The sequence below is a fragment of the Phyllobates terribilis genome, unplaced genomic scaffold, assembly GCF_046119375.1.
Source record: "Phyllobates terribilis strain yellow unplaced genomic scaffold, ASM4611937v1 Scaffold_1__5_contigs__length_1240528914, whole genome shotgun sequence".
Lineage (NCBI taxonomy): Eukaryota > Metazoa > Chordata > Amphibia > Anura > Dendrobatidae > Phyllobates > Phyllobates terribilis.
Window position 1 is genome coordinate 973,123,749 of NW_027362761.1, and position 26,296 is coordinate 973,150,044.

At 45.2% G+C, this 26,296-nt stretch overlaps 1 protein-coding gene across 3 annotated transcripts in view; it reads left to right on the forward strand.

The window, feature by feature from the left end:
- Positions 1 to 26,296, forward strand: part of LOC141156404 (EF-hand calcium-binding domain-containing protein 6-like) — a 320,593-nt gene that overhangs the window by 277,818 nt on the left and 16,479 nt on the right. For all 3 annotated transcript variants that reach the window (XM_073642612.1, XM_073642606.1, XM_073642599.1), the window contains 3 exons: positions 11,431 to 11,674; positions 15,518 to 15,690; positions 16,992 to 17,154. In XM_073642612.1, coding sequence (XP_073498713.1) covers positions 11,431 to 11,674; positions 15,518 to 15,690; positions 16,992 to 17,154 — 580 coding nt within the window. The remainder of the gene's footprint in view (positions 1 to 11,430; positions 11,675 to 15,517; positions 15,691 to 16,991; positions 17,155 to 26,296) is intronic.

The window sequence follows — 26,296 nt, forward strand, 5'->3', positions numbered from 1 at the left end:
TGTATAGTGATTTATGCCATCTTACTCTCTCTTGCAGCCACTGGTTGATTCTCCTTGTACCCACTGGGCAGATCCTTGGTAACAATTGTCTTATACACTATTTCTTTTGTTGCTATGTTTATTATTCTGTCCTATGTCTGGTTATCATCTCCATGGAATGTAGCCATTATCTTACTCAGGAAGGGGTTCGGGCAACCCTCAGATATCTCCGGAGTACTTAACAGGACCCCCTTCTGTGTCCGCTCTCTGGCCGTCTCCCTGCACCTCATACCAAGTGTCCCAATCCGGTACCTGCGGGCCTTGTCGGGCGACGTCTGTTCCGTCCCCTGGGTCCTCTATAGCTACCTTCTTGGTGAGACTGATATGGACTGTTGGCTGCAGGACTTGAAATACTGCAGCCTCCGGTTTCTAGTTGAGAAATAAAGTGCTCTGCTAGTTGAGGGACCAGTCCCCTTTGTGTGGCCTGACCCCTCCACCTCCTTGTAGATTCTGGCGTACGGGTGGCCTCCAGCACTGCCCGTACCCATGGGGTCCCTTCCTCGTTCCTGGAGCCCTTCCTGCTCCTCTCCTTCTCCTTCAGTCCTGGGCCTCTCCTCAGGCCCTCTGCCTGAGCAGAGCTCCTGCAGAGCCCTGCTTCACTCACTGTAGACTGTTCTCACTGGACTGGACTGAACTGTCCACACAAGATGGCTTCTCTATATATACCTTCCTCTCATGTGCTCCCCTAAGCTACTTCCTCCACCCACACCCACTACATAGCTCCTCCCAACAGCTAGGGACCCGGGACTGTGCTGTCCCTTAGGAGCAATCTCGCCCTACCCCCACTGCGGGTATGTGTTGGATGCAGGTGTTAGGGTCCCGAGCTGTACTCCTTCCTTACCTGAGAGTGAGATACCACACTTCTGGGTGAGATGCAATACTTCTGGGTGAGATGCAATACCTCTGTGTCGACCGAACCCTCAGGGGCGCCACATACCCCCCTGGTAAAACACAGCACATCCGCGGGCTGGAACAGAGTAAAAACAGGGTATTTTACAGACATGCAATTTTTAGAATGCATTCGCATAGAAGATCATAAACAGAACATCTTTTCTTCCCTTTATGGGAGGCACTTTTTCTTGAACGTTACTGGTTACGTTTTTTATCAAAATGTTATGAGACTTTTTAAATAACATTTTTCTTCACATATAAAACAATTTTCAACAGGTTACAGCACGATCTGCAACCGGGTGTCCATTTTCTTTATCAAGGTGCAAACTAGCAAACAAGAGCTTGAGGGATCCGTCCAAAAACCCTCAACGTAGGCCCTGGGCGTGGATGCAGGGCATAGGTGATCTAGGTGTTGGACCACGTCATCGGCCATGCCAAACGGGTTTTTGTTCTGAGGTCATTTTGTTGTTGCATAAAACCAATAAGGTGCAGTTTAAGAAGTGAAATTATTTACAATGGAGAGTTTTTGGCTGCTCACAGTCCTCAGCCTACAAGTTCTGGTACCCTTACCGGGTAATCAAATAAACACAAAAATAAATCGGTCAAACTTGCAGTGTCTCTGCCATACCTTTCCAGGTAACTATATACAAGCAGCTTTTAGAGCAAACAGTTCAGCAGTGAAGTTCCCTCCGGGGAGGAAATTCCTAATTTTTGCAGGCTGACGCAGACGGGTCTTCAGCCTGGGGCTGCGGGGGCATGTCTTTTTTCTTTGCCACTCGATATACTTGAAGGGCGTACCAGCCGCGCTCGCCCCTGTGACGGGTAAATGTGACGTGGATAGAGGTTTCGGACGGGATGCCCCTGTTGGAGGTGGGGTTCTACATCCCGCCGGTTCACGAATACATCTCTGTCGGTGTGCGGCTCCCTCACAAAGCCCCACCCAGCGTCCAGATCGAACTTAACTACGATCCCCTCCAGACGGGGACTAGGGGTGGCAGCTCTTGCTTGGCGGGCCCGGGTTTTGGCCGCCATGTTCCGGGCCTCCATCTTTTCCCACCGCACCTGTCGGTCGTGACGTTCCGGCTCTAGCTGCAGGCTCTTCCGTCCGGAGGGCCTGGGTCTGCGTCTCCCATGGGAACCCCATGAGGTCCCCTTCCCGGTTATCCCACCGGAGCTCTTCTCCTCCTGGGTAGGTAACCGGGGGTGCAGGCGCAGGTGCTAGCGGGGGACTTTGCTGGTCCACATATCGGGCGGACCAGTCGTAGGTGGTGTTTCCATAGACCCACTCGGGTGCGGGGGCAGGTGGCTCTGGTAGAGGGCCCAGGAGCAGGTCGGCGGAGCAAGCGCCCGGGCACGGGGTCTCCGCCAGGGGGTCTGGGAGCCAGTCAGAGAAGCAGGTGCCCGGGACGGGAGACTCCGCCTGGAGACCGGGGAGGAGATCGGCAGAGCAGGCGCCCGGGGTTGGAGGTTCCGCCAGGGGGCCCAGGGGTAGGTCGGTGGAGCAGACGCCCGGGATCGGAGGTTCCGCCAGGGAGCCCAGGAGCAGACTAGCACTCTCAGCGCCCGGGACAGGGAGTCTCTCCTTACCTGCTCCCGTGGCCGCGCTTGTGCCGTCCTCTGCCTCCTGGCTCCGTTCAGGTTCCTCCGGGGCTGGGGCGCTGCTGGTGGAGTGCAGCGCTGGCTGCTGCCAGATCATCAGCTTCTCCAGCAGCTCCTTTTTCCAGCTGGCTATGGCGTCCTGCTGGGCCCTCTCCATTCTCCGGCCCAGCTCCTGGATTTCCACCTGGAGGAATTCAGTATCCTCCAGGGATAGCTCTGCCATGGCCTCCTCCAAGGTGAGAGGCCTTGCCGCCTGTTGCAGACCACGGAGGGGAGCTGGCTCCTGACTCTCCATCTTGCCCTCCGGGTGTGATCTGTCTGGGCTCCTGGAGACTCCGCCCTGTCTCCCAGGTTTCTTCTCTCCTCTCCCCTTTCGGGGGCGGTTCCATGGCAACTTGCTGTCGGACACACCTTGGGGCGGACCCCCAGCTGGATAGACATATGCACATACATGGTCACTGTTGCTCGGGGCGGGCCTCGCTTTTGGCGCCATTCTGGAACCCGGCCCACCATGGGAGGTGGTTTCTTGTTGTCTTCTGGCTCGCACATAATGGCGCCTGTTCTTCTGGGGCGGGCGCCACATTCAGTATATATATGACAGTCTCTAGGCGCACAATACCCGGAGATAACGGGTGAGTTCATATCCTGTTAGTGACGCCAAAGTTGACGCGCCCCCTGGGCCGTGGGGTACTCGGTGCCGGTCGTTGCTAGGGGAGATGTCACAGTGGCGGTGACCCGGTCCGTGACCCAGGGCGGTCAATCAAAAAGGGAGAATATTTACAGGGGATTAATAGTTTTTATATGTATAGTTCGTGACGCCACCTGTGGTATGCGGCTATGTGGAGTCTCCGCTGCTGTGCAGAACCTCTGGAGCGGGTGTTAGTGCAGCATGGTTGGTTCAGCTCTCCACAGGTAGAGCTTAGCTCCAGGACAGTGTAGATGGTATAGGTTGTGCTGGGCGTTGTAGTGCACGGTTTGATGGCGCAGCAATAATCACAGAGACAATGGGATGCAGTCCTCAGGGTCTTTACTCACGGTTGTTGCAGTCCAAGTTACAGGTACCAGCGTAACTTCCCTCGTCGTGCTGTGCTTACTCAGGAAAGGGTTCGGGCAACCTTCAGATATCTCCGGAGTACTTAACGGGACCCCCTTCTGTGTCCTCTCTCTGGCCATCTCCCTGCACCTCATACCAAGTGTCCCAATCCGGTACCTGCGGGCCTTGTCGGGCGACGTCTGTTCCGTCCCCTGGGTCCTCTATAGCTACCTTCTTGGTGAGACTGATATGGACTGTTGGCTGCAGGACTTGAAATACTGCAGCCTCCGGTTTCTAGTTGAGACATAAAGTGCTCTGCTAGTTGAGGGACCGGTCCCCTTTGTGTGGCCTGACCCCTCCACCTCCTAGTAGATTCGGGCGTACGGGTGGCCTCCAGCACTGCCCGTACCCCTGGGGTCCCTTCCTCGTTCCTGAAGACCTTCCTGCTCCTCTCCTTCTCCTTCAGTCCTGGGCCTCTCCTCAGGCCCTCTGCCTGAGCAGAGCTCCTGCAGAGCCCTGCTCCACTCACTGTAGACTATTCTCACTGTTCTGATTGGACAGGACTGAACTGTCCAAACAAGATGGCTTCTCTATATATACCTTCCTCTCATGTGCTCCCCTAAGCTACTTCCTCCACCCACACCCACTACATAGCTCCTCCCAACAGCTAGGGACCCGGGACTGTGCTCTCCCTTAGGAGCAATCTCGCCCTACCCCCACTGCGGGTATGAGTTGGATGCAGGTGTTAGGGTACCAAGCTGTACTCCTTCCTTACCTGAGAGTGAGATACCACACTTCTGGGTGAGATGCAATACTTCTGGGTGAGATGCAATACCTCTGTGGCGACCGAACCCTCAGGGGCGCCACAGCAGCACCCGGAGTGGATGGTTCTGGGCCCAGGAGCCGATCTCGGGCGTGAGCGCCCGGGGACGGAGGTCCTTGCAGAGGGACCAGGGACTGAGCAGCGTCAGTCGCATCCGGGACAGGAACCTCACTCCTACCTGCTCCCGCAACTGACACCTCCTGGTCTGTGTGCGGCTCTGCCGGGGCCGGGGCGCTGCCGGTCACTTGCAGCGCCGACTGCTGCCGGGTCATCAACTTCTCCATCAGCTCCACTCTCCAGGCAGCAATCACAGCTTGCTGGGCCTCTTCCATCCTCCTGCCCAGTTCTTGCATCTCATCCCGGATGAAGCTGGTGTCCTCCAGGGACAACTTTGTTAACATCCCCTCCACGGTGAGGGGTTCTGCCGCGGGCTGCAGACGACAAGACGGAGCTTCAGGTTGACCTCTCTCCATCTTGCCTGCCGGGTGTGGTCTGTCTAGACTGCTGGAGACCACACCCTGTCACTCTGGTTTCTTCTTTCTTCTCCCCTTTCTGGGGCGGTCCCATGGCTGCTTGCTGTCGGCCACACCCGGAGGCGGCTTCCCCAGACTGATGGACAGATCCAGGTATATGGCCACAGGTGCATGGGGCGGGTTGCGCTTTTGGCGCCATTCTGGGACCCGGCCCACGATGGGAGGTTCCTTGTTGTCCTTGATAACGCACATAATGGCGCCCGTTCTTCTGGGGCGGGCACCACATTCAGTATACAACACAGTCTCTAGGCGCACAATACCCGGTGATAACGAGTGGGTCCATATCCTGTTCGTGACGCCAAGTTGACGCGCCCCCTGGGACGTGGGGTACTCGGTAGCCGGGCCGGTCGTTGCTAGATGTCACAGTGGCGGTGACCCTGTCCCAGTCAATAAAAGGGGTTTTAAAGAAAAAGATTACAGTTTTTATGCTTAATGTTCGTGACGCCACCTGTGGTATGCGGCTATATGGAGCCGCCGCTGCGGAGCAGGTCCTCTGGAGCTGATGTTAATGCAGCAGAGTTGGTTCAGCTCTCCACAGGTAGAGCTAAGCTCCAGGGCGGTGCGGTGATGGTAGATGATGAAGTAACTGTGGTTGTGCAGTGTGGTGCAGGGGATGATGGCGCAGCAATGATTCACAGAGACAGTGGGGTGCAGTCTTCAGGGTTTACTCACAGTTCTCTCTTTGCTCCTGGTTACAACTGCCAGCTTATAACCTCCCACGTCGTGCTGCGTTCACCGGGCAGGGGTTCAGCAATCCCTCAGGTAATTCCAGAGTGCCTGACAGGACCCAGTTCTAGATGTCTTTCTCAGCCGTCTTCCTGTGCTGGCTCTCACCCTTCCTGCCCTGCACCTCGCAAATAGAGTCCCAAGCCGGTATCCTTGGATCTGTCTGGGCAACGTGGAGTTCCCTGGATCCTATGTGGTTACCTTTTTGGCGACTTGTGTGCGGATGTGGCAACTGCACCCTAAAAGTACAGAAGCCTCCGGTTTCTAGTTGAATGTTGTAATTCTCACTAGTTAGGGGCCGGTCCCCTTCTGCGGCTCAATCCCTCCACCGCCTGGTAGATTCGGGCATAAGGGTGGCCTCCAGCACTGCCCATATCCCTGGGATCCCTTCTTCACTCCTGGAGCCTTCCCTCTGCTCCCGTTCCTTCCTCCTCTCCTTCTCCTGGGCCTCACTCTCAGGCCCGCGCTTCCCTGAGCAGAGCTCCCGCAGAGCTCCTGCTCCCAACTCTTCCTCTGACTCAATCTCTCTCTAGAACCTTCCACCCTCTCTTTTATATTGCTTCTTACTGAGCTCCCCTGAACTACTTCCTCCACCCACACCCACTATATGGTTCCCCCTACTTTGGTTCCCCCCACTCCAGCCAGGGACAGGGCTCAGCAGAGGAGCAGCGCATCTTGCCCCTCCTGCCAGTCTGGAGTAGTGTAATTTTGGATGCAGGTGTTAGGGTCCCGGGCAGCACTCTATCCTTACCTGAAAGTGAGATACCACACCTCTGGGTGAGATGCAGTACCTCTGTGGCGACTGAACCCGCTGGGGCGCCACACATCCACCGTTCTCTGTGGCAGGTACACGTGGTCCTGGATGTTTGCCAGCGCTCTCACACCAACTGTGGTAAAGCGACTTGCTGGGCTCTCCGGGGGCAGACACAGGATACACGGTTTGGATAAACTTCCTGCGGGTTTATTGTGTGGTATAAACTCCAGCAGCGTCCCATAAAATTAAACAGTCCCTCTTGGGGTTAACGGGAAAACAAAAGATGAAATATAACAGAGTCTTCAAGCCATCAAGGCCTTTTCCGGCTGCAGATAGTCCTGTGAAGTTTCAGCAACACCAGTCCTCCGGTGTTGCTCTCTGGCATCAGCCACACACAGCCTGGATGCTTTAATCTCCAGACCACACACTCCACCCAGGAAAACAAACTGACTGAACATTTAAACCCTGTTCAGCCACACCCTGAGGGGGAGGTATGGGGAATGACTTCCCTCCCTCTCTATGTCATTCCCATAAAACCACACCCTTTAAAAAAAAAAGTAACCCCCAGTATATAACATGCTGGCAGAAATTCCGTAGGTCTTAGATCACACAGGAGAGGATCCTTAGTGACACATACCTCCCCTCGCATATAAAACCAGTGACTGTCAAAAAATATATATATATATACAGTGGTGGCCAAAAGTATTGGCACCCCTGCAATTCTGTCAGATAATACTCAGTTTCTTCCTGAAAATGATTGCAATCACAAATTCTTTGGTATTATTATCTTCATTTAATTTGTCTTCAATGAAAAAACACAAAAAGAATTGTCCTAAAGCCAAATTGGATACAATTCCACGCCAAACCTAAAAAAGGGGGTGGACAAAAGTATTGGCACTGTTTGAAAAATCATGTGATGCTTCTCTAATTCATGTAATTAACAGCACCTGTAACTTACCTGTGGCACCTAACAGGTGTTGGCAATAACTAAATCACACTTGCAGCCAGTTAACATGGATTAAAGTTGACTCAACCTCTGTCCTGTGTCCTTGTGTGTACCACATTGAGCATGGAGAAAAGAAAGAAGACCAAAGAACTGTCTGAGGACTTGAGAAACCAAATTGTGAGGAAGCATGAGCAATCTCAAGGCTACAAGTCCATCTCCAAAGACCTGAATGTTGCTGTGTCTTCCGTGCGCAGTGTCATCAAGAAGTTTAAAGCCCATGGCACTGTGGCTAACCTCCCTAGATGTGGACGGAAAAGAAAAATTGACGAGAGATTTCAACACAAGATTGTGCGGATGGTGGATAAGGAACCTCGACTAACATCCAAACAAGTTCAAGCTGCCCAGCAGTCCAAGGGTACAACAGTGTCAACCCGTACTATCCGTCGGCGTCTGAATGAAAAGGGACTGTATGGTAGGATACCCAGGAAGACCCCACTTCTTACCCCGAGACATAAAAAAGCCAGGCTGGAGTTTGCCAAAACTTACCTGAGAAAGCCTAAAACGTTTTGGAAGAATGTTCTCTGGTCAGATGAGACAAAAGTAGAGCTTTTTGGGAAAAAGCATCAACATAGAGTGTACAGGAAAAAAAAGAGGCATTCAAAGAAAAGAACACGGTCCCTACAGTCAAACATGGCGGAGGTTCCCTGATGTTTTGGGGTTGCTTTGCTGCCTCTGGCACTGGACTGCTTGACCGTGTGCATGGCATTATGAAGTCTGAAGACTACCAACAAATTTTGCAGCATAATGTAGGGCCCAGTGCGAGAAAGCTGGGTCTCCCTCAGAGGTCATGGGTCTTCCAGCAGGACAATGACCCAAAACATACTTCCAAAAGCACTATAAAATGGTTTGAGAGTAAGCACTGGAGACTTCTAAGGTGGCCAGCAATGAGTCCAGACCTGAATCCCATAGAACACCTGTGGAGAGATCTCAAAATGGCAGTTTGGAGAAGGCACCCTTCAAATATCAGGGACCTGGAGCAGTTTGCCAAAGAAGAATGGTCTACAATTCCAGCAGAACATTGTAAGAAACTCATTGATGGTTACCGGAAGCGGTTGTTCGCAGTTATTTTGGCTAAAGGTTGTGCAACCAAGTATTAGGCTGAGGGTGCCAATACTTTTGTCTGGCCCATTCTTGGAGTTTTGTGTGAAATGATCAATGATTTAAATTTGCTTCATTCTCTTTTGTGTTTTTTCCTTGCAAGCAAATTAAATGAAGATAATAATACCAAAGAATTTGTGATTGGAATCATTTTTAGGAAGAAACTGAGAATTATCTGACAGAATTGCAGGGGTGCCAATACTTTTGGCCACCACTGTATGTATATATATATATATATATATATATATATATATATATATATATATATATATATATATATATATATATATATATATATATATATATATATATATATATATATATATATATATAGGGTGGGCCATTTATATGGATACACCTAAATAAAATGGGAATGCTTGGTGATATTAACTTCCTGTTTGTGGCATATTAGTATATGGGAGGGGGAAAACTTTGTCATGTGACACATCAAACTTATTGAGAATTTCACGTCCGAATGAACTCTTTTAGAGCCTGGATGCTGGATTGAGAGTGATGCTTGTCTCTCCCAGAATTCCCCATAGGTGTTCAATTGGGTTCAGATCAGGAGACATATTTGACCACTAAATCACTTTCACCCTGTTCTTCAGAACTGCAACAGTTGCCTTAGATGTGTGTTTTGGATCATTGTCCTGTTGGGAAAGATCACCTCTACCAAGGTCATGGAGTGATTGTAGCATCTTCTCTTTCACTATAGAGCAGTACATCTGTGAATTCATGATACCATCAAAGAAAGGTTTCCAACACCAGGGGCACTCATGTGTATGGGCTTTAGGAGAGGCTGCTTTCAAGGATGACATCCATGTATGACATTCCTCTGCAGTGTGCGCGCTATTGTGTCACTGGAAACAATCGCCTCTGTTTGGTTTTCTACTTCTTTAGCTAACTGCAGTGAACCTGCATGTCAATTTTCTCCAACCCTTCATCAGAAGACACTCCTGTCTAGATGTTAACATTCGTGGTCAGCCTTAATGTCTCTGTGAAATGGTTGCAGTTCCATCTTTGATAAAATTTTGGTACCACTTTTGCTACAGTATTCTGATTGATAAGTAAAGCTTCGGTGATATTTTTACAGCCTTCATCTTTCTTGTGTTTAGAAATTATTTTCTTTCTCAGGTCTTGTGACATTTCTCTTCTATGTGGTGCCATTGCGGTGTACTCATTTTTACAACATAGTCTTGAATGAATTTGTTAGGAAAATTACGTTTTGGGTGTGCAAATATTTTATAATATTTTGCAGTATGGTATCCCATAGAAAATGTTGATTTTGAAGGGAAACTAAAGGTTTTCTAACAAATCTGTTGGGGTGTTCATATGTCCAGTTGTCATGGATCTATGTCTGTTTTATCTTTAATTTGTAACAAATCTTTTGTTGCTAGAGATGTCTATGAACAGCTTTAGTGTTCTGGACATTCGCAACATTCATGGTGCTTAAAAATTGATCCAGTAATGGATCAAAAAATAGATCAATGTAAAAAAATGGACATAGTTGTTATCCCTCTTTTTGGCTGGACAAAAATGTTGCGAAGACTATGTTTTTTGATCCAGCTAAAGTACAATTTGCAATGGGATTGCAGTCAAGCACAATGAATAAATCCTGTATTGTTTCATTTTATTTCCATGACCAATTAACCCCTCTCACAACTTGGTGTGCTGGAGAATTTTCCTAGGTTCATATCACTGAAGCTAATAACCTCAGTGACATATATCCCCATCCCCTCCAGTACTTTGCCAGTGACTTTGTCACATAGGTTTACTTGCTTTTGTCCCTAAATTCCTCCACCTTAAACCCAACCCAGCACAGTACTACAATCCAGTAAGTGAGAGCAAGGCTGTGGAGTCAGTAAGCCAAACCTCCGACTCCAACTCCGACTCCTCAATTTCCATGACACCGACTCCAACTCCGACTCCATGACTCCGACTCCCTCATACATGGCTCATGTTTAAGTGAAAAATTTACTGTAGCACAGATTCATCTCAGCTAAAAGCCAAGACCCTTAGATCAGGAATAGGACAGACATTTATAGGACATTTCATAACTTTCCCAAATTCTTATGAAAAAAATATTCCCCACAAACTGCATTGAACTACTGTACCCAATTTATTATATATTTTAGGAGTTGAAGTCGGTCCATTTTATACCGACTCCGACTCCACCAAAATGGACACCAACTCCGACTCCACGAGTGCGACTCCACAGCCCTAAGTGAGAGACCTGTCTTCAACCCGCGGTTCCACGTCCTATTACCCCTAGAGGAGCTAGTTTTCCACTATAGCCGTTACTTAGTTTGTCTGCTTGCTGATGCCTTGGAAATACTGCTCAGGGCACTCTCTTCATCTCACCTTTCCTGTTCCGTCCTGGCCCATTACCTCTCTGACTTGCAAACTCAGGGGCCGTACTGCCAGGTGTACATTCCCAGGACCCGTCTCCAGTGCATCACTCTGTCTTTCTGTTGCTCTTCCTTGTCTCTACTTTGGATCTCGCTATCCAGTGCCTCAGTCTCCACTCACGTCAGGGACATCCACGTCACGTGGCTCTGCTGACTAATCAGACCTTAGGTATGCTTTTACTGCAGGCTAAGCCCTATCTGACATTCTGACAGGAAACTGTCTGTCCCTTCACTTTAGCCCCTCCCACTCTGGGCTAGTCCCAGCTATTAACTCTAACTCTCCCTGCTGTCCGGCAGAACGCAACACTGTCACCAATATCGCAGGTCACAATATACATCAAAAATACATTTGTAACAATACACATGTCTTCAAGGGAAACGTGGGCAAAACTTCCATCTTCTTACACTATAATCTGCTATGTATTAAATCCATACAGGGCCTATTCTATATCATTTTATCTTTTTAGATATTACTACAACTTTTACAATTATTTCTGTGTGTTTTTTTTTTAACTTGAAGATTTGATATCCAGCCTGGAGTTACTCGAGGAGAGATCCGCAGACTTTGGAGCACATTTATTACTAACCAAGACAAAACTCTTGACTTCCTGGAGTTTGTGAGGCATTTCAGATACTCCCTCAAATCAGCATGCTATCCAAATGCAAAGATCTGCCCCCCAAAGAAAGGAGATGGAGATTTTTGGATCCGGTCTAAAAAGCTGAACTGTGACTCTGACATTCTTATAGATAACGTCCGTGCAAAGGTAAAGAGCATTAATTATCATTATCATTAACAGTAGAGGCTAATTCTAAAACTAGAATACAGCATGTGGAAAACCATGGTTAACTGCTGTAGTATATGAGGAACCAAACTCCAGAGTTAAAGAAGTCAAAGCCTGAAACATCAGTGATCACTGTGGAGGAGATGGGAGACACATAGATAGTGTAGTATGTAGTACAAAGTGGCTATTAGTAAAACAAAATAGCTCAGTGCTAAAAATATATATATATATACAGTATATGGTAAAAATAAGCATATATATATATATATATATATATATATATATATATATATATAGTACAGACCAAAAGTTTGGACACACCTTCTCATTTAAAGATTTTTTTTGGATTTTCATCACAATGAAAATTGTACATTCACACTGAAGGCATCAAAACTATGAATTAACACATGTGGAATTATATACTTAACAAAAAAGTGTGAAACAACTGAAAATATGTCTTATATTCTAGGTTCTTCAAAGTAGGCACCTTTTGCTTTGATGACTGCTTTGCACACACTTGGCATTCTCTTGATGAGCTTCAAGAGGTAGTCACCGGAAATGGTTTTCACTTCACAGGTGTGCCCTGTTAGGTTTAATAAGTGGGATTTCTTGCCTTATAAATGGGGTTGGGACCATCAGTTGTGTTGTACAGAATTCTGGTGGATACACAGCTGATAGTCCTACTGAATAGACTGTTAGAATTTGTATTATGGCAAGAAAAAAGCAGCTAAGTGATGAAAAACGAGTGGCCATCATTACTTTAAGAAATGAAGGTCAGTCAGTGTGAAAAATTGGGAAAACTTTGAAAGTGTCCCCAAGTGCAGTTGCAAAAACCATCAAGCGCTACAAAGAAACTGGCTCACATGAGGACCGCCCCAGGAAAGGAAGACCAAGAGTCACCTCTGCTTCTGAGGATAAGTTTATCCGAGTCACCAGCCTCAGAAATCGCAGGTTAACAGCAGCTCAGATTAGAGACCAGGTCAATGCCACACAGAGTTCTAGCAGCAGACACATCTCTTCAACAACTGTTAAGAGGAGACTTTGTGCAGCAGACCTTCATGGTAAAATAGCTGCTAGGAAACCACTGCTAAGGACAGGCAACAAGCAGAAGAGACTTGTTTGGGCTAAAGAACACAAGGAATGGACATTAGACCAGTGGAAATTTGTGCTTTGGTCTGATGAGTCCAAATTTGAGATCTTTGGTTCCAACCACTGTGTCTTTGTGCGACGCAGAAAAGGTGAAAGGATGGACTCTACATGACTGGTTCCCACCGTGAAGCATGGAGGAGGAGGTGTGATGGTGTGGGGGTGCTTTTCCAGTGACACTGTTGGGGATTTATTCAAAATTGAAGGCATATTGAACCAGTATGGCTACCACAGCATCTTGCAGCGGCATGCTATTCCATCCGGTTTGCGTTTAGTTGGACCATCATTTATTTTTCAACAGGACAATGACCCCAAACACACCTCCAGGCTGTGTAAGGGCTATTTGACCAAGGAGGAGAGTGATGGGGTGCTACGCCAGATGACCTGGCCTCCACAGTCACCAGACCTGAACCCAATCGAGATGGTTTGGGGTGAGCTGGACCGCAGAGTGAAGGCAAAAGGGCCAACAAGTGCTAAGCATCTCTGGGAACTCCTTCAAGATTGTTGGAAGAACATTTCCGGTGACTACCTCTTGAAGCTCATCAAGAGAATGCGAAGAGTGTGCAAAGCAGTCATCAAAGCAAAAGGTGGCTACTTTGAAGAACCTATAATATAAGACATATTTTCAGTTGTTTCACACTTTTTTGTTAAGTATATAATTCCACATGTGTTAATTCATAGTTTTGATGCCTTCAGTGTGAATGTACAATTTTCATAGTCATGAAAATACAGAAAAATCTTTAAATGAGAAGGTGTGTCCAAACTTGTGGTCTGTACTGTATATATATATATATATATATATATATATATATATATATATATATATATATTGGCTATTGAACCTGTTCTACCCCCGGGTGGCGAGCATTTTTATTAGTATATGGTCTCTCATCCTGTTATGTGCTGCCCCCATCCTGTTACCGAGCTGTCCGGCGCCATTTTGCTGAAGGCCGGATAGCACTATGCGCATGTGCCGATTCCGACGCCGCACTCCTTCCCCGGCCTCCAGACCGAACAGAGGTGCCGCGGCAACACTCCTCCCAGTCAGGAGTAAGTATGTAAGTATGGCGCCGGAGATCGCGGTATGTGTTCAGTGTCTATGCATACTGCGATTTCCAGCGCCATACACACTCCTCTTACCTGTAACGGCTCCATGCATTCTTCTGTCTGGAGCCAGACTGCACAGGCATGTCGCACTTTTCCAAAATTGTGGGTAAACAACTTTGTTTCAAGCATGGAATGCTTGTTCAAACTCACCTGTGGCAAGTAACAGGTGTGAGCAATATGAAAATCACACCTGGAACCAGATAAAAAGGGGGGGAAGTTGACTCAATCTTTGCATTGCGTGTATGTGTGTGTCACACTAAGCATGGGGAACAGATAGAGGAGGAAAAGAGAACTGTTCGAGGTCTTGAGAACCCAAATTGTTGAACAATATCAACAATCTCAAGGTTACAAGTCCATCTCCAGAGATCTTGATGTTCCTTTGTCCACGGTGTGCAACATAATCAAGGTTTACAACCCATGGCACTGTAGCTAATTTCCCTAGACGTGGATGGCAGAAAAAAGTGATAAAAGGTTGCAATGCAGGATAGTCTGGATGGTGGATAAGCCACCCAAATCATGTTCCAAAGAAATTCAAGCTGTCCGGTAGGCTCAGGGTACATCGGTGTCAGCGCAAACGATCCGTCGACATTTGAATGACATGAAACACTATGATAGGAGACCCAAGAAGACACCACTGCTGACACAGACATAAAAATGCTAGACTGCAGTTTGCCAAAATGTACTCGAGTAAGCCAAAATCCTTCTGGGAAAGCGTCTTGTGGACAGATGAGACCAAGATAGAGTTTTTTGGTAAAGCACATCATTCTACTGTTTATCGAAAACAGAATGAGGCCTATAAAGAAAAGAACACAGTACCTATAATCAAATATGGTGGATGTTCAAAGACGCTTTGTTTTTTTTTTGCTGCCTGTTGCACTGGGTGCCTTGACTGTGTGCAAGGCATCATGAAATGTGAAGATTACCAACGGATTTTGGGTCGCAATGTAGTGCCCATTGTCAGAAAGCTGGGTTTCCGTCCTCGGTCATGGGTCTTCTCAGCAGGACGATGACCCCAAACATACTTCAAGAAGCACCCAGAAATGGATGGAATCAAAGCGCTGGAGAGTTCTGAAGTGGCCAGCAATGAGTCCCGATAAAAATCCCATTGAACACCTGTGGAGAGATCTTAAAATTACTGTTGGGAGAAGGCACCCTTCACATATAAGAGACCTGGAGCAGTTTGCAAAAGATGAGTGGTCCATAATTCCAGTTGAGAGGTGTAAGAAGCTTGTTGATGGTTATAGGAAGTAAATGATTGCAGATATTTATTCCAAAGGGTGTGCAACCAAATATTAAGTTGAGGGTGCCAACAATTTTGTCCGGCCCATTTTTGGAGTTTTGTGTGAAATTATGTCCAAATTGCCTTTTTTTCTCTGTTTTTTGTGTTGTTCCAATGCACACAAAGGAAATAAACGTGTATAACAAAACATGTATAATTACAATAATTTTCTGGGAGAAATATTTCATTTTCTGGAACAATTTCAAGGGTGTCAACACTTTCGGTCATCACTGTATGCATACTACGTTATCCATTTATGGTAAGGTGTATGTCTGTTTATACATATATTTTAGGTGGAATATTTATGGGATGACCTCCGCAGAGAATTTGAAGATCTTGATCCTTATCAAACCGGATTTGTCAGCAAGGAAGAATTCAAAGATCTGTTATCTGAACTTTGCGTACATTTGAATGACTATGAACGTGAAATGTTATCAAAGAAGTTTCAATCTAATGGGGATGGCCGGTGAGTTATCACATATTTACGTCAATAATCATCTTACAATTTACTCATAGAAGTCGCCATAACAAATTGCTTAAATTTGCTAACAGTTCAATTTCTTTAATTCAGGATGAATTGGAATTTCTGATTTATCAGACAGTCGTAGAAAATTTTATAAAACTCATTTGTAAGAGTAGAGAATCTTTAGGGAAAAACTCCCAAATACATTTTCAAAGTAAAGACAACTTAGGTTAATTTCAAAGAATATGACACCTTAAGGAGCAACTTTTTTATTTGGATGCAAGTGCTTGGGGGTAAAATATTTTTTGCGGTTGAGATTCATTAATGAATCATTCCTATTAATTTTTTTATTCCCTAAACCTGTATAAATGTTAGTGTGTTAATACACTCACTGATCGCCATCTTCTCTGGTGTCCAGCGTCGTCACACAACGGCAATTCCTGATCACACTGGGATTTATGCTTGAGGAAGTCTGCTTTATAACATAAGTATATGAATCCTCGTTCTGAGACTCCTTAGACTTACATTTTAAAAGCCACAGAATGCAGTGTGAATGGTGCTGGATACCGGAGAAGACGGTGAGTATATTAATACACTGACGCTACATTAACAGTTACACAGGTTTTGGGAGAAAAAAAATTAATAGGAGTGCTTCTTTAAACATTTTGTGCAGTTTATCTACTATAGCCTTAGTGTTGCACTGTGTATCACTCACTCTCTGCTGTCTGCAGAATGAGTTAACTGAGTACTGTCAGTGAGCTCATTCTGAAGAGAGGTTTTTAATGCTTTTATCTGCCTTTTCCTGAGCTGCTCCCATCTGATATATGAACTCAACTTTGATGTGGTCTTTGGCCATAAATTAGCACAGAGGAGTTCACAAAAAGATAGATAAATGTTTTTCAATCTCACTTACAGAATGAGCTCGCAGATGGATTCTCAGATTATTACAATTAACAGTTTTTTTCTACTTGCTCTGCTTCTTCAGACATTTATTTTTTTTCGATGCATGTCTTTTTTGAGCCAGTATGGTAAATGTCCTACTTGGAAAGGCTTCAGTAACCGCCTAATATATACATAAAATCAGATGTCACTAATAAAGCCACTGTAGCGGACTCTTGAGTGATGCAGGACATTTCCTAGAAATCCAAATGTCATGTGCAGAGCAGAATGCCTTGGGCTTGATCCACATTATGTTTTAACACATCATTCAGTTTATACGTTATGAAACACATATAGAAATATTTATGAAGATATTTATTAATATTTTAAATGATTTGTTTTCCTTCATTTTATCTCAACTGTAGCATTTCCTACATTGAATTCCTAAAACCTTTTGTGCCCCACCGGCAAGCTTTGAAGACTAAAACCAATATGGAGGCTGTTATGCGGAGTTCACAGTCAGAGGCAGATCTATATGAAAATCATGGTAATGACCTGGGAATGCTGACGTCCAGGATGCGCAAGAAGGTAAATTCTCACCCAGAGTCACTGCAGTTGTATCTCATACAGAGCTATATAGTTAGAGCTGCACAGTAAAGAAGTCAATGTGCTGTGTTCACCGGTCTAAGACAGTTTTAGAAGCCTCTCAAGTTACAATAGCAGCTGGTTGATGGATATGAGCTGTATATAGATGATATAATATAAGCCTTAAAGCGTAACTGTCATTTTAATTTTTATCTAATTAGAATGTGGAGCAAGTGAATTTAATAATCTTTCAAATATACCTTATCAATGAAATCCAAAAGAAAACTTTTCAAAAAGATGTTCCCCTATGCTGCTTCTGAAGCATATCCGTATTGAGCTCCGCACACGATGAATATGTCTTTATAAGGGTGGGTGTGACGCTGAGTTACTTCTCACAGACAAGCCATGAGACGGGATAGTCAAGGAGTCCGAGATGAAAAGTCAGAGGGAATAGACAAAGGCGTAGTCAAGTAACTGTTCGAGGTCAAAATACCAGGAGGATAGTGGATCAGAGCAAAAGGATTAGACAAAAGAGGTCCAAGGTCAGGCAGCGATAGATCAATTTTGCTAGGCACAGGGAAAACAATCCACACAGAGCTGAAGCTATGGCAGACAGCTATATGGGACTGCCAGCCCAGTTTAATAGCATCTGCTGAGAGCTCAGCACTAGAGATGAGCGTTGTTCTACTCGAACTGTTCGCCAATCTCAAATTCGAGCTGTTTTGGGCGGTGTTCGAGCCGTTCGGCGAACACGAACAATTTGAGAAAAATTCGGCTGTTCGAGGTTATGTTCGATAACTGTTCGTGCACCAAAATCATAACTGGATTTTTTCTCAGTAATGATGAAAATTAATGTTAATACGCAGTTTGAGTGTACAGCGGGGTGGGGGGAGGGGCAGGGGATGGATCTCTGCAGGAACAATGAAGATCTCCATTTTTTTTTTCTCTTTCCCGCATTTACAGTGGGGAGGTGCAATCTGTCAGCCTATCAGCAGCGCACACACGGAGCGAAGTGCTTTTTTTCACACAAGCAAGGGCATGTGTCATTGGCAGTGTATGTCACATGTCCTTGCCCTATAAGACCAAGCCATTTTCCCCGTCGCCACCATTTTCTCACTGCTGCAGCTGCGTGTTAGACGGCACCGCTGTTGCTGTGTGCGCTATACCTTGTTAATTTCAAGCCAATTTTCGCACAAATATACAGATAGCTTGGGAGTAGGGAATAGTTGTGATTGCAGTCCTTTTAAGGACTAGGTTACAGCATTTCCTACGACTTTTATCAGGCAGGTCTGTGCTCTTAAATAGATAGGTTGTGGGAGTAAAGACTAATTGTAATTGGAGTCCTTTTCAGGACTAGGTTACATCAGTTCCTATCAGTTTTTGCCAGGCAGGTCTGTGCCAGTGCTGTGCAAGTTTTTTTCACAGCATTTGGCTGAATCTAGCAAAGCTAATCCTTTTTGGCCTATTGCAGAGTGTGTTAGTCAGTGGAGTAGCCTATCTGTGTTGCAAGATATACCACCTGTGTATAGAATACCAATTTTTTTACTGCACCTAGTGAAGTAAAATCTTTTGGGCATAGCATCATTCTATTAGTCCATCTATACTGACCTCCATCAGGTTGCAAACTGAATCTAATTTTTTTCTGCATCTAGCTCTGAAAAAATATTTGGCCTTCTAGCAGTGTGTCGGACTTTCTCTATTAGTCCATCTATACTGACCTCCATCAGGTTGCAAATTCAAAATAATTTTTATCTGCATCTACAGTACCTCTGAAAAAATATTTGGGCTTCTAGCTGTGTGTGGGACTTGTTCTATTAGTCCATCTATACTGACCTCCATCAGGTTGCAAACTGAATATATTTTTTTCTGCATCTACCTCTGAAAAAATATTGGGCTTCTAGCTGTGTGTGGGACTTGTTGTATTAGTCCATCTATACTGACCTCCATCAGGTTGCAAACTGAATATATTTTTTTCTGCATCTACCTCTGAAAAAATATTGGGCTTCTAGCTGTGTGTGGGACTTGTTGTATTAGTCCATCTATACTGACCTCCATCAGGTTGCAAACTGAATATATTTTTTTCTGCATCTACCTCTGAAAAAATATTGGGCTTCTAGCTGTGTGTGGGACTTGTTCTATTAGTCCATCTATACTGACCTCCATCAGGTTGCAAACTGAATATAATTTTTTTCTGCATCTAGCTCTGAAAAAATATTTGGCCTTCTAGTAGTGTGTCGGACTTTCTCTATTAGTCCATCTATACTGACCTCCATCAGGTTGCAAATTAAAAATAATTTTTATCTGCATCTACAGTACCTCTGAAAAAATATTTGGCCTTCTAGCAGTGTGTCGGACTTTCTCTATTAGTCCATCTATACTGACCTCCATCAGGTTGCAAATTCAAAATAATTTTTATCTGCATCTACAGTACCTCTGAAAAAATATTTGGGCTTCTAGCTGTGTGTGGGACTTGTTGTATTAGTCCATCTATACTGACCTCCATCAGGTTGCAAACTGAATATATTTTTTTCTGCATCTACCTCTGAAAAAATATTGGGCTTCTAGCTGTGTGTGGGTCTTGTTCTATTAATCCATCTATACAGACCTCCATCAGGTTGCAAACTGAATATAATTTTTTTCTGCATCTAGCTCTGAAAAAATATTTGGCCTTCTAGCAGTGTGTCGGACTTTCTCTATTAGTCCATCTATACTGACCTCCATCAGGTTGCAAATTCAAAATAATTTTTATCTGCATCTACAGTACCTCTGAAAAAATATTTGGGCTTCTAGCTGTGTGTGGGACTTGTTGTATTAGTCCATCTATACTGACCTCCATCAGGTTGCAAACTGAATATATTTTTTTCTGCATCTACCTCTGAAAAAATATTGGGCTTCTAGCTGTGTGTGGGACTTGTTGTATTAGTCCATCTATACTGACCTCCATCAGGTTGCAAACTGAATATATTTTTTTCTGCATCTACCTCTGAAAAAATATTGGGCTTCTAGCTGTGTGTGGGACTTGTTGTATTAGTCCATCTATACTGACCTCCATCAGGTTGCAAACTGAATATAATTTTTTTCTGCATCTAGCTCTGAAAAAATATTTGGCCTTCTAGTAGTGTGTCGGACTTTCTCTATTAGTCCATCTATACTGACCTCCATCAGGTTGCAAATTAAAAATAATTTTTATCTGCATCTACAGTACCTCTGAAAAAATATTTGGCCTTCTAGCAGTGTGTCGGACTTTCTCTATTAGTCCATCTATACTGACCTCCATCAGGTTGCAAATTCAAAATAATTTTTATCTGCATCTACAGTACCTCTGAAAAAATATTTGGGCTTCTAGCTGTGTGTGGGACTTGTTGTATTAGTCCATCTATACTGACCTCCATCAGGTTGCAAACTGAATATATTTTTTTCTGCATCTACCTCTGAAAAAATATTGGGCTTCTAGCTGTGTGTGGGACTTGTTGTATTAGTCCATCTATACTGACCTCCATCAGGTTGCAAACTGAATATATTTTTTTCTGCATCTACCTCTGAAAAAATATTGGGCTTCTAGCTGTGTGTGGGACTTGTTGTATTAGTCCATCTATACTGACCTCCATCAGGTTGCAAACTGAATATAATTTTTTTCTGCATCTAGCTCTGAAAAAATATTTGGCCTTCTAGTAGTGTGTCGGACTTTCTCTATTAGTCCGTCTATACTGACCTCCATCAGGTTGCAAATTAAAAATAATTTTTATCTGCATCTACAGTACCTCTGAAAAAATATTTGGCCTTCTAGCAGTGTGTCGGACTTTCTCTATTAGTCCATCTATACTGACCTCCATCAGGTTGCAAATTCAAAATAATTTTTATCTGCATCTACAGTACCTCTGAAAAAATATTTGGGCTTCTAGCTGTGTGTGGGACTTGTTGTATTAGTCCATCTATACTGACCTCCATCAGGTTGCAAACTGAATATATTTTTTTCTGCATCTACCTCTGAAAAAATATTGGGCTTCTAGCTGTGTGTGGGACTTGTTGTATTAGTCCATCTATACTGACCTCCATCAGGTTGCAAACTGAATATATTTTTTTCTGCATCTACCTCTGAAAAAATATTGGGCTTCTAGCTGTGTGTGGGTCTTGTTCTATTAATCCATCTATACAGACCTCCATCAGGTTGCAAACTGAATATAATTTTTTTCTGCATCTAGCTCTGAAAAAATATTTGGCCTTCTAGCAGTGTGTCGGACTTTCTCTATTAGTCCATCTATACTGACCTCCATCAGGTTGCAAATTCAAAATAATTTTTATCTGCATCTACAGTACCTCTGAAAAAATATTTGGGCTTCTAGCTGTATGTGGGACTTGTTGTATTAGTCCATCTATACTGACCTCCATCAGGTTGCAAACTGAATATATTTTTTTCTGCATCTACCTCTGAAAAAATATTGGGCTTCTAGCTGTGTGTGGGACTTGTTGTATTAGTCCATCTATACTGACCTCCATCAGGTTGCAAACTGAATATATTTTTTTCTGCATCTACCTCTGAAAAAATATTGGGCTTCTAGCTGTGTGTGGGACTTGTTGTATTAGTCCATCTATACTGACCTCCATCAGGTTGCAAACTGAATATAATTTTTTTCTGCATCTAGCTCTGAAAAAATATTTGGCCTTCTAGTAGTGTGTCGGACTTTCTCTATTAGTCCGTCTATACTGACCTCCATCAGGTTGCAAATTAAAAATAATTTTTATCTGCATCTACAGTACCTCTGAAAAAATATTTGGCCTTCTAGCAGTGTGTCGGACTTTCTCTATTAGTCCATCTATACTGACCTCCATCAGGTTGCAAATTCAAAATAATTTTTATCTGCATCTACAGTACCTCTGAAAAAATATTTGGGCTTCTAGCTGTGTGTGGGACTTGTTGTATTAGTCCATCTATACTGACCTCCATCAGGTTGCAAACTGAATATATTTTTTTCTGCATCTACCTCTGAAAAAATATTGGGCTTCTAGCTGTGTGTGGGTCTTGTTCTATTAATCCATCTATACTGACCTCCATCAGGTTGCAAACTGAATATAATTTTTTTCTGCATCTAACTCTGAAAAAATATTTGGCCTTCTAGTAGTGTGTGGGACTTTCTCTGTTAGTCCATCTATACTGACCTCCATCAGGTTGCAAACTGAATATATTTTTTTCTGCATCTACCTCTGAAAAAATATTGGGCTTCTAGCTGTGTGTGGGTCTTGTTCTATTAATCCATCTATACTGACCTCCATCAGGTTGCAAACTGAATATAATTTTTTTCTGCATCTAGCTCTGAAAAAATATTTGGCCTTCTAGTAGTGTGTCGGACTTTCTCTATTAGTCCATCTATACTGACCTCCATCAGGTTGCAAATTAAAAATAATTTTTATCTGCATCTACAGTACCTCTGAAAAAATATTTGGGCTTCTAGCTGTGTGTGGGACTTGTTGTATTAGTCCATCTATACTGACCTCCATCAGGTTGCAAACTGAATATATTTTTTTCTGCATCTACCTCTGAAAAAATATTGGGCTTCTAGCTGTGTGTGGGACTTGTTGTATTAGTCCATCTATACTGACCTCCATCAGGTTGCAAACTGAATATATTTTTTTCTGCATCTACCTCTGAAAAAATATTGGGCTTCTAGCTGTGTGTGGGACTTGTTGTATTAGTCCATCTATACTGACCTCCATCAGGTTGCAAACTGAATATATTTTTTTCTGCATCTACCTCTGAAAAAATATTGGGCTTCTAGCTGTGTGTGGGTCTTGTTCTATTAATCCATCTATACAGACCTCCATCAGGTTGCAAACTGAATCTAATTTTTTTCTGCATCTAGCTCTGAAAAAATATTTGGCCTTCTAGCAGTGTGTCGGACTTTCTCTATTAGTCCATCTATACTGACCTCCATCAGGTTGCAAATTCAAAATAATTTTTATCTGCATCTACAGTACCTCTGAAAAAATATTTGGGCTTCTAGCTGTGTGTGGGACTTGTTGTATTAGTCCATCTATACTGACCTCCATCAGGTTGCAAACTGAATATATTTTTTTCTGCATCTACCTCTGAAAAAATATTGGGCTTCTAGCTGTGTGTGGGACTTGTTGTATTAGTCCATCTATACTGACCTCCATCAGGTTGCAAATTGAATATAATTTTTTTCTGCATCTAACCCAGCCAATAGTTTTGGCCTAATACCACAGTTTGGCCACTCAGCTCTGCTTGGTTACCATCCATTGTTTTTCTGTGCAAACAACTCCAGAGTTGTGAATTAGTTAACCACCAAAATGAGTGGAAAAAGGCCTGCTGCTGGTGGAAAGGGGAATAGGCGTGTTGGGAAGGGGAAAAAAGGTTGTGTCCGTGGGGTAGGTGTTAAAGCAACAGTAACATCTGCAGAAGAAAGACCATCTTCCAGCCAAACTAAAATGTCTACTTCTTTTAGCGGACAATGTGATAAGATCCCTTTCTTACGGCCACGCCAATCGCTACAAATTCCAGATGAGGCACAAAAACAGCAGGTGCTTCAACGGATATCAAGTGCTCCTTTAAGTGGGCTCTCCTCCACATCAACTTCAACATCACAAATACTCCAGTCCTCAAAGGTGTCACCCAAATCGCACTTGCTTCCTCACAGCTCCCAAATCTCCAGCTGCCCGTCTGAGTATGAGGTAGAACAGATGGTTGAGTCTGCAGAGCTGTTTACTCATACTATAGCCTGGGAATCAGAGGTCGACTCCAGCGCTTCTGTGAATCCAGACGAGGAAATGATCTGCACTGATGCCCAAAATCTTTATGAGTCGGATCCAGGACCAGACGCAGAAGGTTATGACCATAATGTAGACCCTCATTCCCAAACTGTAACTCCTGTTGGTGGAGACAATGAGGAAGACGATGATAAGACTCAAATACCTGATTGGAGCGACAACTTTAGTTTTTTGTCAGGGCAGGAACAGGTTGGCTCTGAGGACGACGGGTGTGATAACACACAGGGTGATGATGATGAGGTTGGAGATCCCACTTACTGTCAACCCACAGTCAGCCAAGAGATGAGGTCAGCAGAGGAGGTGGAGGAAGATGCTAGTGACGACGAGGTCAGGTTGCGCCTTCCTGGACAGAGACGTAGTACTGGAAGCACGTCAACAACTGCATCCTCAAACACAACTCTGCCTCTCACCACAAGTCGTGGTGGCTCTTCAGGTCGCATGGGTGCTAAGCCTTGCATAGCCTGGGCATTTTTTCAGATTGATAAAGATGACCCAACTCGTGTTATCTGTAACATTTGTCAGCAAAAGCTAAGTAGAGGCCAAAAAATACATAGTTTGAGTACTTCATGCATGAACCGGCACATGGACATGAAGCATAAGTTGCAGTGGGAAGCTCAGTGTGCTACAATGCGGCCTAGCCGGCCGGGCCAACCACCGTCTGCCATATCTTGTGCATCCGCGGCCTCTTCATCCTCTGTGACTGGGGGGACAGCAGTCACACCTGTTTTGGGGCGCAGACCTGCCACCTCTTTACCCGCAACAGCCAGCGTGATTGGCAGGTCATCATTTTCTTTGGAGGTGGTAACACCAGCTGGTGTTGAGCGCTGTCCGACATCGATAGCACCACCTTTGGATCAAGGCAACCTAACATGTCCGCCTGCATCTTCCTCACAGACCGGCAGTTTGCCGGGGACACCCTTATCAACCCCGTCTAAGCACAATAGCCAGCCCTCGGTCCCTCAGATGTGGACAAGTAAAAGACCATTTCCTCCTAGCCATGAGAAAGCTAAGAGGTTGAATTTCACCATCTGCAAGCTCTTGGCTACAGAAATGCTGCCTTTCCGCCTGGTGGACACAGAGGATTTTCGAGACCTTATGTCCGTCGCAGTGCCCCAGTACCAGATGCCCAGTCGGCACTACTTCTCAAAGAAAGGTGTGCCTGCGCTCCACCAGCATGTCGCACACAACATCACCGCTTCTTTGAGAAACTCTGTGTGTGACAGGGTGCATTTCACCACAGACACTTGGACGAGTAGGCATGGACAGGGGCGTTACATGTCGCTGACTGGGCACTGGGTAACTATGGTGACAGCAGGACAAGGGGCTGCTGTCCAAGTCTTGCCGTCCCCACGAGTTGTGTGTCAGTCCTCTTTATGTCAAAGTTCCTCCACTGCTTCTGCCTCCTCAACCTCCTCTCGGTCTTCCACCTGCACCCAAAGCCTGTCTGGTCATGCCACAAGCTTTCTAACTGCGCAGAAGGGATCCTGCACACCTCCTTACTATGCTGGCAGTAGGGCTCAACGTCATCAGGCGGTTTTTACTTTGAAATGTCTGGGAAATGTGAGTCACACAGCTGAGGAGTTGTGGTCAGCTCTGGAGAACCAATTTCATGAATGGTTGTCTCCACTGGACCTGAAACCAGGGAAGGCCGTGTGCGACAATGCTGCAAACCTGGGTGCGGCCCTTCGCCGGGGCAATGTCACACACGTGCCTTGTATGGCTCACGTGTTGAACCTGGTTGTCCAGCAATTTTTAGCCCACTATCCCAGACTAGATGGCCTTCTGCAGAGGGCACGGTCGCTGTGTGCTCACTTCCGCCGTTCGCATCCCGCAGCTCAGCGACTTACATCTCTACAGAAGTCGTTGGGCCTGCCACTTCACCGGCTAAAATGCGATGTGCCTACCCGGTGGAATTCAACTCTGCACATGTTGCAGCGACTGTGGCAGCACCGACAAGCCCTGGTGCAATACGTTCTGACGTATAGCCTGGGCCAACGAGATTCAGAGGTGGGGCAAATCACGCTGGAGGAGTGGTCTCAGATCAGGGACCTATGCACCCTTCTGCACAGTTTTGAAATGGCGACGAAGATGTTTAGTGCTGACGATGCCATTATCAGCATGACTATTCCGGTGATTTACATGCTGGAGCACATGTTAAACAGAATTCGGAGTCAGGTGGTGGCACAAGAGGAGGTGGAGGAAGTAGAGGAGGAGGAGTTGTATGCGGAAGGGCTAACATCTGCAAGGTCCAGACGGTCGGCAGCACCAAGGCGGCAGGCATGTGAGGGTGGGGGAGATGGTTTTACCAGGGCGCATGGTAGCAGCCAAACTAGTGAGGAAGGTGCAGGAGCCCAGGAAGAAG